This window comes from Squalius cephalus, assembly GCF_949319135.1.
Source record: "Squalius cephalus genome assembly, chromosome: 3".
In the NCBI taxonomy this organism is placed as follows: domain Eukaryota; kingdom Metazoa; phylum Chordata; class Actinopteri; order Cypriniformes; family Leuciscidae; genus Squalius; species Squalius cephalus.
The window spans coordinates 22,713,425-22,728,840 of record NC_137124.1 but is presented as its reverse complement, the minus strand read 5'-3'; the positions used below and the strand labels follow the sequence as shown (position 1 = coordinate 22,728,840).

The window sequence follows — 15,416 nt, the reverse complement described above, 5'->3', positions numbered from 1 at the left end:
TTGTAAAAAAAAGATGCAAAAGCATCACAGAATGATGATCCCATGCAACACATGGCGTATTACAACTGTTCTGGGGGTAGGCCTATATGATAGGGTTTAGTGAAAAACAAACAAAAATGTCATGTATTATTCAACAAAATGTTTGACCTTTTCTGTTGGTCTTCTCTGCACAGCTGCACGACATGCACATTTTTGAGACTCTTAGCTAATGTGTTAAACAATAGTTTGTACTTACAACTTGTGTGCTTTTTCTGGCAAAGAGGGAGTGAACTGCGGCCCTAATAGAGCCTTGACGAACATTGTGCAGGCGTGCAGAGAAGCCCAATGGCCAAGGTGGTCAAGAATTTCGTTAAATAATACATTCAATTTGGTTTTCACTAAATATATGCACCCAGAAGAACACGTGTCATGGGATCATTCTGTGATATGTTTGCGTCTTTTTTTTTTTACAAAGCTTGATGCTGGTCACTATTTACTGCCATTAAATGGACGAGCGCATATTTTTACTTATTTATTTATTTATTTTACAGTTTTTAGTTCTCTATATAGATAAGTGTTTTTAAGGAATCTTTCAGCATAAATGTATCCTTTGACAAAATAAATGCAATGTTTACTTCCGGAACCTGTTGCGCTTTATTGGCTCTGCAAGAGTTGCGCTGGCCAATACAATTCGTTTTTATTCCCAGGTCTGAAAGCCCGGCGTTTCTAGGACAACGACTCACAAACAAATAAGCGTGGAGTTTCCTACTGTGTTTGGAAAGAAACAAGAGCATTTCAAAAGCAAAATCGACGGAGCTGTCGAGCACACTTGAGGAATGGTAAATATGACGTAGATTTGACAGTCTGTTTGAACAAACTAATCGTTGTATACAGATGACGACGCGCGAATAAAGATGACATGTAAGACGCAATTTTAGTCATTAATTAGCGAGGTTGTGTTGTAGAACTTATAAGTGACCGTGTCTTTGCAGTCTTTCATGAGCCAGCGTCGCAACATCTCTCACAACCACCATCAGAAGATGATCCTGGATCACCGCAAACAGGAGGAAATGCGTGAAGATCAGACCAAAAGCATCGCCAAAGAGCGGCAGCTGCAAGCCAACCACCAGTGCGAAGAAAGAGTCGAGAGAAAGCGCTTCCTGCGCAAGGTGCAAGCTGAAGAGTATGGCAAACAAGTCAATGAATCACTTCTCAAGGTTGGTTTTATAAAATACGCCAGCTAACGTTATATGCAGAGATGAGTGGTCTCGTTTTTGTTTATTTGTTTGGATCCCCATTAGCTGTGCCCTATGGCACTGCAGTCTTCCTGAGGCATTTTAAAACATACATAGATCACCACAATCCATTCTGAATGAACACATTTAACATATATTTAATATTACAATTAAATGTGAATATATATCAAATCAAAATCTAACACTTATGACTCCTGCAAAATGTATGTTTTTAGGCAGAAGAGGACAGACAGTTCAGAGAGAGGCAGCTTGAACAGGAAGAGAGGATGGCCAAGGAGCTGGCGAGAATTAATAATGAGAAACTTCGAGATGAGAAGATGAGACAGTACATTAAAGAGAACAGGTAACAGACCAGAGTGTAATGGCACTCTGTGTAGCGCTGTATATATATTTTTTTATAGCTTTACCATTTATTAAACGTTGTGTTTTATTGCCAGTGTTGAGCTTCGAGAGCTAGAGTTTAAGCTCAAATCTGCTTACCTGAACAGAGAACGGGCAGCACAGATGGCAGAAAAGGAGGCCATGCGATATGAGACAATGGTGAGTGTGAACTCCAAAGTAGTGTCTTACATTTGGCCATTTATTTTGGTTTTGCTTATTGTGATTTAACATATTACCAGCGACAAGAGGCTGCTATTGCCCGTAAGATGAAGGGCGAGCATGAGCGTGCAGAGATGGAAAAGGAGAAGCTGGAGCAGAAGAAGTATGAAGAGGTGGTGCGCTACCAGCAAGAGCTTGAGCAGCAGCTTGAGGAGAAGGAGCGCAAGAGGCAGGAAGCCTATGATGAGTTTCTTAAAGAAAAACTCATGGTGGACGAAATAGTGCGAAAGATCTATGAGGAGGACCAGATGTGAGTGTGTTCTTTTTTCTTAAGTTTATTATTTGCTGCTACTTTTTAAAAATTATTATTCTGGAGCAAACAGACAATATCATCTGTTGATCAGATGGTTCTTAGATGGTTTGAAACTGACAAGCTTAATTTACAGGGAGCTTCAGTTACGACTCGAGAAGGTGACGACCACTCAGAGATACATTGAAGATTTTAAAACGCAGCAAGCAGAGTGGAGACGTATGGAGCGAGAAAAAGTGGAAGCAGAGAACAGGCGCATCATTGAGTTTGCCCAATACCAGCAAAGGAAAGAGGAGGACAGGATGGCCAAAGTTAGAGAGCGAGAGCAGGAGAAAGAAATCCTGCACAAAATGGTACATGAAAGCTCACCCTCTGGGTCATCAAGTACAGGCGAGCAATCAAGATTCAAATGTTAATGTGTTCTTTTTTCCCTCTGGTTTAGCTCTCTGAGCAGATCGAGATGGAGAAAAGACAGCGTGAGAAGATGGAGCGCGTCCGTGAGGAACTCTACTTGGAAGAGCAGGCTGAGGCTGCAAGACAACAAGAAATTGTGAGAACTGTCTTACCCCATCACACTTTACTGGATGCACTTTAAACATTTTACAAAGATGACCAAGGTCAATCTCATGATTCCTGCCAATGAAATGTCCAATTCATATTTCAAATAACCCTTTTAGGGCCTTCAAGATTTCCTCAATCAATAATGAATCTTATTTTTGTAATATATTTTTTTTTACTGTATTAAAATACTGGGTTACACTATTTTAAGTTGTCCATGTTACAGTGTAATTATGAGAAGATGTATTTTATTGTAATTATTTGTATTTATTGATGCTTTTTTGTGAGATTCACTAGCACCATATAAAACGTTTACCATCTCTTTACCATCATGTCACTCACAGGAAGAGATGGAGAAGAGGATCCGGCAGCGGTTGGAGCTGCAGCAGACGCGCCGGGAGATGATGGCTTTCAAGCAGTTGCGTATACAAGCCGAGAAAGAGGAAGAGGAGGCCTTCAGACAGATAATGATGGCCAAGTTTGCAGAGGATGACCGAATTGAGCAGATGAATGCCCAGAAGCGTCGTATGAAACAGTTGGAACACAAACGGGCTGTGGAGAAGCTGCTGGAAGACAGGAGACAGCAGTATCTGGCTGAACAAGTAAGACCCAAACCCACAAATCAACACAACCTGCAAATGTGCAGCTCACTCATTAGTTCCTTCCGAGTCCAACTATACCAATAACTGCCGATAATGTGGAATGAATGAATCTAAATATTCAACAGGAGAGGGAGGAAGAGGAGAGAGCAATGGAGCAGGAGAGAGAGACTCAGCGTCGGAAGATCATCGAAGAGGAGAGACAGAGGCTCCTAAAACAGCATGCGACCAAACTGCTGGGATACCTACCAAAGGTGAGAACACCACACCAAAGGACACGGATATTTGTGGTTTGTTAGCCATCCCGCATGCTCAGATTCATTATTTAGAGGATGTGTTTGTCATCACATAATTGTTTTTCTTATTTTCCTTATTTACTAGGGTATTTTCAAAGAAGATGATCTGGAGCACTTTGATGAGGATTTCAGAAACAATTTCAAACAACGACAGGCTGATATTTTCTCAGATGAGGGTTGGGGAGATGACTAGCAGTAAGATAATTCCTGTCATGACCACCACATGGCGCTCTCTATCTTTTTTTTTATTAAAAATGTTTTATTCCAGTCTGTTAGTGCTGGTGTACTTAACAGTGCATCTGGCACTTTCACAAACGATTGGAACAAATTTCAAATTGATCTTTGTCTTTAATAAATGTAACAGTATATTGTATATTGTGTTACTCTAATGCCAAACTCTGGTTTTGGTTTATGAAGAAACATTGGCCTCAAAGGATACTACTTATTAAACAGATGTGAAAATCTAAATTGCCTAAGATGAATTTATCACATTCTCTGTAAGTATTTAATGCTCATACTGGGTAATGCATTTTTCCCTCTTATCTGAACCTTTGAAGGTGAATTTCACTTAGAAAAATGTTTAATGGTGATACAAACCATGTTCATGTCCATGTTGTTTGACTTGGTTAGTCTTTTTCAATCGTTAAAAAGAACACAAGAGTGATTTCACTGCTTCCTAAGAAAGAACTGGATATAGTTGATGGTTGTCTGGCAGAATATCATACAAGCAAGAATTTAATCAGATGTGACTGCTCATGTACAGTCAAGTGTGTCTGTCTCAACAGCTGGCAGTCATTCTGTCCAGTTAGTCCAGTATCCTGGTCTAGCTGCTGTCATGGCAGTAAAATTCTTCCATCTAAGTGTTTACTGTTATCCATACCTGCATTGTGAAAATGTCAAGCCTCTCTTGTGAAATTCCCTCTAAAAGTTGTCACTGTAACAAACATGAAGAAACATTTCAAACTAATCATAAATGAATTTCATTGAAAATGTCAATAAATTGATCCTGCATGGTTTAAAGCAGCATCACTGTCATGATTACAAATTGTTCATTTTCAATTCTAAGCCTGGCAAATTTAGTTTTATTAGATCCCCACATACTCTTTTTACATACAACACTCCCATTCTCTAAATGATATTCTAGAAATGATCTCAGAGTAGATAAGAGACCTTTTTATGTGACTTGCAGCCAATTTCCTGTCTCATACATCTTCAGCGTTTAATGTCTATATATGCTAACACTGGCGAGTCAGTAACACAGTATGATTGTGGAAAGTTTCTTAGAAAAGCTGTGTTGTTGATATTGTTACAATTTCAGTTAAGGTTTTAAATAAACATAAACAAGGTTGGCTATTGTCATATACTTACACTGCTGTTCAAAAGAGTAGGGTCAATAAAGTTTTTAAATGTTTTTGAAAGAAGTCTCTTATACTTAACAAACCTGCATTTATTTGATCAGTACAGTAAAAACAGTAATTTAGTGAGTTATTATTACATTTAACTGTTAAAACAGACTACTCCAGTCTTCAGTGTTACACGTTCCTTCAGAAATCATTCACATAAGCTGATCTGGTGCTCAAGAAACAATTATCAATGTTGAAAACAGTCGTGATGCTTAATATTATTGTAGAAACTATTATACCATATAGAAAGCATTCAGGATTCTTTGATGAATAAAAAGTTTTAAATGACATTAAAAGCATTTCTTTTAAATAGAAATCTTTTGTAATGTTATAAATGTCTTTACTGTAACTTTCGACCAATTTAATGCATCCTCAATGAATACAAGTATTAATATCTTATATATATATATGGAAAGAGTGGTGTCAATGTTGAAACAGGAAGTTCTCCTGAATTTTTTTCGAGCGCCTTGAAAAGATTATGATTATGATGGAATCTTTTCTGTCACATAGCCCTATTTTGCACTCTCCATCATCCATACAGGATGACGAAGAGATCACAGGTTGTTGAGCATGCCAGATGCACATGCAGCATGCTGACGCACATGTTCATGCCTGCCTCAGACATTAGGAATTAGAATTAGCTCTCAGAGCTTTTGAACACATGGTCTATACACATTCATTTCTTCCTTCCTTTGTATATCAATGAAAGGAGACCTTTACCTTTAAGTAAAATATATAAAAGGTCAGCATGAAAATCTACAGTCTCATAAAATTTGTAGACCATGCCAAAACTTGACTCAGGTGCCTTGCAGCAAAGTTAAACCACTAATGAGGGCTGCCTAGTTATTTTTCCCAGCACTGGAGCATATCTTGTTTGGTCCACCTATACTGTTATGGATTTTATAGACTGCCCAAATATTTCTTACGATTGTCATCTTTCAACTGAAGCTCAGTGATCATGACCATAGTTAATCTTTCCTGACATTGTTCTGCATCACATACCTTGTCTTGCTCACATGGGAGGACAGGAAGCACTAATGCCTTAAGGAACTTCAGGTTGTTTGACAGACCAATGAACTCTGTATCATTGCTTATTCTATCATGGCCTTTTCTCACAACATAGATTGAAGGGAACTTCCTGTTGCTGAGACTGACTGTAGATTGAATTGATTGAATTTGATTGCAGAAGCTGTGTGCATACAGTGAAGCTTTACTGTAGACCAGACTCCAGCACTGCATTGGATTAGTCTGAGCATGATTTGACTTGGCTCAATCACACTGTACGTCACCGGTTCTGCACAAACATCATTACTATATATGGAAAAAAGGAAATGAATGGAAATCTCATACATACTGTAAATACAAGTTAGACATGCTAACCATAATAAGGTGAACACATCTTTTTTCCCTGGTTCCTCTGTACCCCCTGATGGTTATTACCACAAAAAAGTTCAAGCATTTCTTGTGCCTTACCTCTAAATGAGTTGTGGTGAATGAGGCAAGGCAAGGCAAGGCAAGTTTATTTATATAGCACATTTCATACACAATGGCAATTCAAAGTGCTTTACATAGCACTTGAGTGAATGAGATTTTCTTTGAGTCATAAAGTTCAAAACGTTTTGATTCACCCACATTTTTGGTTTTCAACATTTGTATGATATGGGGAATTGGTTTGCAGAGATAAAGATATTCTACATTTGCACTAAATAGCGCAAAAAAATAAATAATAATCTCAGCATGCTGTTGGAACTGGTATAAACTGGCTGTGTTTCAATAGATGGTGAATCTCTCACTTCATGAAGCCTAATGAGATGTGTACTTATGGACTGCCATACAAAAGACTGTCTGTCTATCCCCCTGAAGAGGGCTATGAGGTCTTTCAGATCAATGACCAAGCAGTGGGAGGCACAGACAATGGACCAATAAAGCACAGAAGTAGCGTGAGAATGTCTGAACAAAAGATTAGTCATGTTGTTTGGAAATGGACGTACAGCAGTACCTAATTATATTGCGTTTTGAGCTAATTAATGCTGGTGTGAGCTTGTAAACAGCCATTGCTCATAACTACCACATCATTATTAATCCGAGCCACGCTCATTGACGTGCTTTTATTATTTTCCATGTTTCTCCCTTTGGAAAAAATCACCCCCGGACTGGAACTATAGTGTGGACTGGGGCCTTTAGTTTGGTTGGGAGACAACAGGAACCAGTGACAAGCACATTCCGAATCAGTCGTCACCAGTTAATCTAGACCTGCTGCCGTGTCTTATTAGACCATTATCCACATCACTTTCATCACTGATTTTTTCCACAGAGGCGTGGAAATAAAGCTCACTGATCCCAGACCAACCTTGGAAAGAGTAAATAAATCAACAATATGCACCACATGAAAGATTGGGTGCGTTTAAATGCCAAGGTCTTCGACTCGATTTTTATGAATCTTTTAATGCATTGTCGGAGCTGTTCCTTTGACAATAGTGCTGAAACATATCAGGGGAGATCATTGCATGATACTCGATTTTCTATTTTATTTGAATTTCCTTACCTTTTTGTTTCTCTTTCTTTGAGATCTGCTGTAAGGCTGGTGTTTAATATAGCATATTCTACTGACATTATGTGATACTGTTGTGATTCAATATTAAATATCAAAATAATAAACTAATTAACCTTATGAATAGCGCACATGTCTAGTATGATCTGACTCTTCACACTTTCAGGGTGATAACCAATATGATATCAATAATTATCAATATGTAAGCAAAATAAGATAAGAGACTGGAGCTAGTTGGCAAAGGGATATCTCATTAAATGTAAGGTTTTGAGAACTTTCTAGCAGAGGTTTTGTGTGTTTTTAACATTTAGTTCAAAACAACCTTACATTACATTAATGAATACATTTCCAACATCGTCATTATATTTTTGAAGTAGATGTTGGAAAAACAACTGAACACAATTAAAGCAAACTTAGGCTACATTCAGACAGGGAACTTTAAAGTACGTTACTGTCAAAAGTAGGCCAGTTACTGGACAAAACATCTCAATAGTCACTGGGGTTAACAAAAAAAAACAAAAAATGTGGCAAGCACCTTTCTCCCATTTTGTGCTTATATCAATAACATTATTATTATTAGGCTATTCATTTGTAATTGTTTCATAACGATCTAACGGTTAAATAGTTTTCACTTGATGAACCTTTTTGCAATTTCTGAAATCTTCTGGTCGGTCTGGTCGCGCTCCTCCCCCTCCTCCGCCGGATCTCTTTATAAATCCAAAGAGAAAACATCATTACCAGACTGATAGCAGCGTCTGTCTGATCCACGCACCTCTCCATTTTCTACTATAAAATCAAGCGCACCCATCCATGCTCGCCAATAAGCTTGACGGACCGCGTCGAGGACGGTCTTTTGACTCCATCAATAAGAGTTACGAAGAGAAGCAACTCAACAATGAGGTAAGAACAACTTTTTTTTACATGTAGGCCTACTCAAAATGCTTAGCCTAATGTTTGAATACGGATGTATTCTTGTATTGCTTTACTTTTACTTGAACTTGACGAGTTACAATAGACTTTATTTGTTGTTGAGGTTCAAAGAAAGGAATAAAGCTGATATATATTTTTATATTATTCTAATTCTTTGCAATAACTTGCATTAATAATATAATATTAAATATATTTTGTGCTTAACATATCATGGATGTACATTTAAATAATAAAAAAAAACTTCCATATATTTTTGAATGCGCATGAACTTCTGATCTGTGTATTGTATATTGTTAATATAATAGAAAAAAAGGTGATTTGTTGATGTCATTGGCTTTTAACTTTTAAGTCGCTGTCCAACACATAGTGCTGGTTTAGTCATGTAGGCTAAGTATTTATTAGCACTATGGATCCTACCCAACCTGTTAACAATGATGTTCTTTACATGTTATTTGCCTTTGAATAACGATTTCCTATTTGAAAAGCAGGTCAAAAACAAACATAAGTTCACTCACGCAGGATATTACACATCTGCTCTATAGTAGAGAGATTGTCATGGTAATGTGAAGAAACACCTGAGTACTGAATATAATAGCCTCTCTCTCTCTCTCTCTCTCTCTCTCTCTCTCTCTCTCTCTCTCTCTCTCTCTCTCTCTCTCTCTCTCTCTCTCTCTCTCTCTTTATTAAGCTGAACAAAACTACTTTTCATAAGAAAGACGAGAACAAAGACAAGACACTTTCCTCCAAGAGGGAACATGCCGCAATTGTCTTCTCTCTGAAGAATGAAGTTGGAGGGCTTGTGAAGGCTTTAAAATTATTTCAGGTACATAAATGTTTTCTATTCTATCTATCTGTATTATTTGGTTATTCTTAGCTTCATGTTATACATACAGTAGCTGGCACTTTAAAAAGGCAATTCCAGCTAAAACAATAATTTACAATAATTGTCAAACCCTATCATGGAAAGTATGGACTATGTCCATGAATGAAGAAATGCTGGTGATATATGTGACCCTGGACCACAAAACCAGGTCAAATTTTTTAAATTGAGATTTATATATCATCTGAAAGCTGAATAAATAAGCTTTCCATTGACTTATGGTTTGTTAGGATGGGACAATATTTGGCCGAGATACAACTATTTGAATATCTGGAATCTGAGGGTGCAAAAAATCGAAATATTGAGAAAATCGCCTTTAAAGTTGTCCATTTATGTTGACGATTGTGCTGCATCCACTCACAAAAATACATTTTTGATATATTTAAGGTTGGAAATTTACAAAAATATCTTCATGGATCATGATCTTTACTTAATATCCTAATGATTTTTGGCATAAAAGAAAAATCGATAATTTTGACCCATGCAATGTTGTGTTGGCTATTGCCACAAATATAACCGTGCAACTTATGACTGGTTTTGTGGTCCAGGGTCACATATGTATAAATTTAAGTACCTTCTCACTGCATTTATCACACATTATAAATCTAGTACATCTCCAAATATATGTATACTCTCATCTGTACACTAATTATATTTCAAATAGTAAATTTGGAAAATTTGTGTGCTCAATGATTTATTTTCATTTGTTATAAACAGGACAACCAGGTAAACCTTTTGCATATTGAGTCACGTAAGTCCCGACGGCGTAACTCGGAGTTGGAAGTACTAGTGGATTGTGACAGTGATCGAGAAACTCTGAAAGATATTGTTCAGCTGCTGCGCAAACAAACAAGCATTATAGCCATGGACTCACCTGATAAGTTCTGGACGCCTGTAAATGGTACTGTGTTTTACTCCCTCATTAGATTGACAAGTACTGCACATAAAGTTGTGTAACACTGTGAAAATCATTTTTCCAGATCTTGCTGAAGTGCCTTGGTTCCCTAAGAAGATCTCAGATCTGGATAAGAGTGCCTGTCGTGTTCTAATGTACGGTTCAGATTTGGATGCGGATCATCCGGTTTGTATTGTCTGCTTCATAAATTCACTGGTTATTAATAATTAGTAGTACTTATGTCATACTGATCATGTCTTCAGTATTTGAGTTGTGACTCATTTGTGTTCTTATACGATTTCAGGGATTCAAAGACAACGTGTATCGTAAGAGAAGGAAATATTTTGCTGATCTTGCCATGAGTTACAAACAGTATGTTTAATAAGGTTTTAACAATAACTGGATTATTCCACATGTTATATTAAATATATTTAGATATATCTTTAATATTGACATGGTTCTATCTCACTCTGCAGTGGAGATCCCATACCACGTGTGGAGTTCACAGAGGAAGAGGTGAAGACGTGGGGTGTAGTGTTTCGGGAGCTGAATAAGCTGTACCCCACACATGCCTGTAGAGAGTACCTGCACAACCTGCCTCTGCTCACCCAGTTCTGCGGCTACAGAGAGGACAACATACCACAGCTCGAGGACGTGTCCAACTTCCTGAGAGGTGAGACCGAGCACACATGATCTGTACACACACAGATACATTTGAACCTTACAGTAGGTACAAGAGGAACTGAAGAGAAATATTAGTTGTGTCACCAGCAGGGGACAGTATAGATGTGTGGCTGCGTATGTGTGTTTCAGAGCGAACTGGCTTCACCATTCGCCCTGTTGCTGGGTACTTGTCACCGAGAGACTTTCTGGCTGGTCTGGCCTTCAGAGTGTTTCACTGTACACAATATGTGCGTCACAGCTCAGATCCTCTCTACACTCCTGAACCGTGAGTACAAAGCATATGTCCCTTTATCTCTTCAGGCCGATTTATCGACACAATCTTTTGAAACAGGCTTTTATGAAGCAGCACCCATTGTTGAAGCAACACACTGTCTGTCAAACTTGATGCATGAAGAAGTTACACACGCAGGAATGGAAATAAACACAGCACCTTTTATTCAACAAATCAAACTAAATCCAGATGATTTAAGCATGCAGTTTATATTTACGTCACGAATCATGTTGAATTTTGTTATTCAATTTTGAATATCAAATCAATGTTGATATATCGCAGCATTGTTTTAGTGTCTAACTTTTCATACGGATCATTGATTTTGTTAACCTTTTTACAACCATTTATCATTGTTTCAATGTTATTTCAGCGATGAAACAACATCTCAACCACATTTAATAGCTTGCTCCTGCTTCACTTCATGTTTGTATGTGTCATGTGAAATAGGCACATACAAATAAATGAATAAATGAAAGAGATCTTCATGTCTATGTCTTTCAGGGACACGTGTCATGAGCTGCTGGGTCATGTTCCTCTGTTGGCTGAACCAAGTTTTGCACAGTTCTCTCAGGAATTAGGACTGGCTTCTCTCGGGGCGTCTGATGATGCTGTGCAGAAATTAGCAACAGTATATATTTCAGTACATTTTGCTGTCCTGGTGTGCATATAAAGCCTTAATATTTTTTTTGCAGTACTTTTGATTGTTGTTACAGTATGTTGGTGTGTGTGCCATTGCAGTGCTATTTCTTCACGGTAGAGTTTGGCCTGTGCAAGCAGGAGGGTTCACTCAGAGCATACGGTGCTGGACTTCTCTCGTCCATCAGCGAACTTAAGGTACACTAGATACGCATTATCGGTTTTAGAATTAAAGATTAGAACAATAATCTTTTTATGTTTAATCTAATAATTGGTATAAAATATTAGTTGTTCCCTATTTACTTTTTTAATGTTTTCAAAAGTCTCTTCTGCTCACCTAGGCTACATTACTGTATCAAAAATACAGTAAAAACTGTAATATTGTGAAATATTATTACAATTTAAAATAACTGTTTTCTGTTTTAATATTTTTTTTAAATGTAATTTATTCCTGTGATGGCAAAGCTGATTTTTCAGCATCATTACTCCAGGCGTCAGTGTCACATGATCCTTCAGAAATCATTCTAATATGCTGATTCGCGGCACATTTATTTTATAAGAAACATTTATTATTATGATCATCGCTCGAAACAAAAATCAGGATTTTGTTGATGAATAGAAAGTTCAAAAGAATAGCATTTATTTGAAATAGAAATACTTTGTAATAGGCTATTATAAACTGTAACATTACTGTGATATGACACTGAAACACATGTTTTGTTTAAAAGCACTCTCTCTCAGGCGCTGCTAAAATCCTTCCCTTTGAGCCCAAGGTCACCTGTAAGCAGGAGTGTCTCATCACCACCTTTCAAGATGTTTACTTTGTTTCAGAGAGCTTTGAGGAAGCTAAATTTAGAATGCGGTAAATCGATTTTTTGTATACGAGACCTGTTATATTTCTATATCATTATTATTTTGTTTTAACCATACATTTTATCCTTCACAGTGAGTTTGCAAAGACAATCCAGCGTCCATTCTCCCTGCGTTATAACCCGTACACACAGAGCGTATGTGTGCTGAAGGACATGCCCAGCATCAACGATGTGGTCGAGGAGCTCAGACATGAGCTGGACATTGTAGGAGACGCTCTCTGTCGACTCAGCGCACACCCTGGTGTCTGAAACCAATATGACTCTCGCTCATATTAATAGGCTATCTCCAGCTATCTCTTATATCAGAGCACGTTACTAAACATTCAGCACTGCCATAGTATTATCTCATTATCTGCCTTCTCTGACTGCAGAGGTGAATCACTCTTAATGTCTCCGTGAGCACCTTTCCTCTGCTACTGATAATCTGCCAAAGCACTTGAATATCCAAGCACTGCTTTCAGGAGAGTCTTTAAGTGCTCTTTAAATACACCAACAAGCTCAGAGTCCTTCACTGCTATTCAAATACCAGCACAGCAAAAACTACAGCCACCACTTTAACTCATGACCAGTATATTCATAAAGTCTAACTTCCTCTCCACTATGACTTCAGTCTCTGTACACAGGAAAAATAGAAATGGTTAATCCTTGTCTGGAGTCTATCTTCAGAGACAAAGCTCAGATTTGAAAAACACTCCTTCAAACATTGTATCTTGAGACTTTCACACATGTGTTATAGTCGTAAAATGATCAAACTCTTAGATTACTCTAAATTCGTAATTTGGTGTGTACTCTCAACCAGTGAAAAGGTTTTCCCAACATCACACCTGTATCTTCAAGAAAATTAACCCATTTCTTACCATGAGCTGAATAATTTATTTATTGGAATTTGTGATAAAATATGCCTTATAACCAAAATGTTTCACCCTTTTCTAATTATCCTGATGTGAAGCTGTGGTGTGTATATTGTGTTTTGTGTTCTGAAGACTGTATAGCCTATTTGCTGCTTGTCTGTGTCCATTTGTGTTTTACTGAATTCTAATTAAGAACGTTGAACAAGTAAAAATCAAAATGTAATAAATAGATGAATGCACAAATTAAATAATTTATTAGCAAACTTAATCTGAATCACACAAATGATTCAGGTGGAATTATCGAAACAAAGTAGCTCACAAACCCCAGAATTCTGATATGTTTGTTGGCCTTTAATCATTATCTCCATTAATTTTTTCCATCAAAGATTGTTATTAGTTTCTTCAGATACGAAGTTAAAAATGACCCCTCAAAAATGACATTTACCAGCAGAGGGCAATGTTGTTCTATTACAGTGGATACTTAACGGAACACAATCAATATACCCTGAAATTTAAAGTAACAAATCCCATAGAGATGTTTGCACTAAATAAAAAAATAATCCAGTCACCATCGTCACATTCATTTTGGTTTGATTTTATCTATTTATGTTTTATGTAGTGTTTTGCGCTTACAGTTATGAGAAAATTACAATTATTGCTGAAATACGTAGGCTATAGGTGTTATCATCAGCACAGTTCAGTTGATAGTTTAGCTCATTACTCACCTCCAGTGAGCAGCTGAGGAGGGTATGTCCTACAGGAAGAAGTCCCATCATCAAAGGCACTGCAAGAACATGTAGTAGGGTAATGCTGATATGTTAACATTTTAAATGACTGCTAAACATCTTGTGTTTCTATCATATGTTATTTATATCATGATCGTCACACTATAGGCCCTATGTGAATCAAATAGCCTATGATGTTTAACAACATTAATTTAAAGAAAACTAACACGAAAGCAGAGCTTGTTCAATCAGTCTGAACACTTTACCTCAGAGCGTCCGTTAAAGGGTCAGTTCACCCAAAAATGAAAATTCTGTCATTAATTACTCTCTGGCTAACTAACTAGCATGCTTCATCTCGTCAATGCGCGTCAGGGACTGATACAGAAGAGAAGAAATTACTAAATAAAGTCGATATTTAGTTTTTTTAGTTTTTTTTTGGTACACAGAAATTCTCGTCGCATCATAAAATTAAAGTTGAACCACTTTGGCCTATTTTAACAATGTCTCACACCTTTTTGGGCCTTCAAATTGTTAATTAAATAGCTGTTAATCGACCCATTCTTTCACAAATGTTTGTAGAAGCAGTCTGCATGCCTAGGTGCTTGATTTTATACAGCTGTGGCCATGGAAGTGATTATAATACTTTTGGCATTACTGTGTATACTCAAGAGAGGATGCGATTTTGGATGCAGCCACTTAGGGACTGTTCGTTATTTATTTAAGGGGCCACCGGAGGAGTTTTGAGATCTGTTGTCAAAAAAGACATGACCCTCCCTTCGCCAGCAATAATTTTTTCTATGACCCTCCAAAATGATTGTGAAAAAAGGCATGACCCTCCCCGATAATTTATTGATTAGCCTAATTCTGTAGGCTACTGGTTTGCGCTTGGCAAAGATGTTCAGATAGCCATTGTTTGTTTGTTTTTTAAACCATAAACTCTTGCTTTCTCATCTGGCTGTAACGATAGACCAAACCTACGATTCGGTTCGTATCACGATTTTTTATTTTAGATTTGAAAAAAAATCATGTTTTCGGTGCTGATGCGGTGTGACTCGTTCAACATGTGGGTGGCGTTGCGAATAAAGCATCTAAAAGCTGTCACAAAGAACCGGCAAAAGTAATGATTATTAATATGTCATATATAGCTAGACATTTTAATTGTTTTTAATAAACAAGTGTT

General features: G+C 37.4%; 2 protein-coding genes across 3 annotated transcripts; both read left to right on the top strand.

Annotated features, from left to right (window-relative positions):
• The first annotated feature begins 662 nt into the window (after nucleotides 1-662).
• On the top strand, nucleotides 663-4,556 carry mns1 (meiosis-specific nuclear structural 1). Of its 2 annotated transcripts, none has more exons than XM_079867382.1 (10): nucleotides 663-818; nucleotides 972-1,196; nucleotides 1,451-1,578; nucleotides 1,673-1,775; nucleotides 1,856-2,085; nucleotides 2,222-2,438; nucleotides 2,528-2,635; nucleotides 2,988-3,245; nucleotides 3,371-3,496; nucleotides 3,624-4,556. In XM_079867382.1, exons 1-10 carry the CDS (start codon nucleotides 816-818, stop codon nucleotides 3,729-3,731), a joined length of 1,506 nt encoding a protein of 501 aa, XP_079723508.1. In that variant the 5' UTR covers nucleotides 663-815; the 3' UTR covers nucleotides 3,732-4,556. The 2 variants fall into 2 exon arrangements, with proteins under 2 accessions (XP_079723508.1, XP_079723509.1); XM_079867383.1 differs by having other exon boundaries at nucleotides 737-900.
• A 3,680-nt stretch (nucleotides 4,557-8,236) lies between these two features.
• tph1b (tryptophan hydroxylase 1b) lies at nucleotides 8,237-14,078 on the top strand. Its single transcript, XM_079866884.1, has 11 exons — nucleotides 8,237-8,392; nucleotides 9,111-9,245; nucleotides 10,020-10,203; nucleotides 10,283-10,383; nucleotides 10,502-10,569; nucleotides 10,674-10,870; nucleotides 11,011-11,146; nucleotides 11,654-11,780; nucleotides 11,891-11,986; nucleotides 12,517-12,650; nucleotides 12,735-14,078. The coding sequence occupies exons 1-11, from the start codon at nucleotides 8,303-8,305 to the stop codon at nucleotides 12,907-12,909; spliced, it is 1,443 nt and encodes a 480-aa protein (XP_079723010.1). The 5' UTR covers nucleotides 8,237-8,302; the 3' UTR covers nucleotides 12,910-14,078.
• The last annotated feature ends 1,338 nt before the right edge of the window (nucleotides 14,079-15,416 follow it).

What these genes read in the sequence shown, in the direction of transcription:
- mns1 (XM_079867382.1), top strand. An exon ending in CAGTACATTAAAGAGAACAG is followed by an intron (nt 1,579 to 1,672) that starts GTAACAGACCAG and finishes TTTTATTGCCAG; the next exon opens with TGTTGAGCTTCGAGAGCTAG. An exon ending in AAGAAATCCTGCACAAAATG is followed by an intron (nt 2,439 to 2,527) that starts GTACATGAAAGC and finishes CCTCTGGTTTAG; the next exon opens with CTCTCTGAGCAGATCGAGAT.
- tph1b (XM_079866884.1), top strand. Translation starts at nt 8,303, where the DNA reads ATGCTCGCCAATAAGCTTGACGGACCGCGTCGAGGACGGTCTTTTGAC. An exon ending in CGTGTCCAACTTCCTGAGAG is followed by an intron (nt 10,871 to 11,010) that starts GTGAGACCGAGC and finishes TGTGTGTTTCAG; the next exon opens with AGCGAACTGGCTTCACCATT. An exon ending in GAAGCTAAATTTAGAATGCG is followed by an intron (nt 12,651 to 12,734) that starts GTAAATCGATTT and finishes TATCCTTCACAG; the next exon opens with TGAGTTTGCAAAGACAATCC.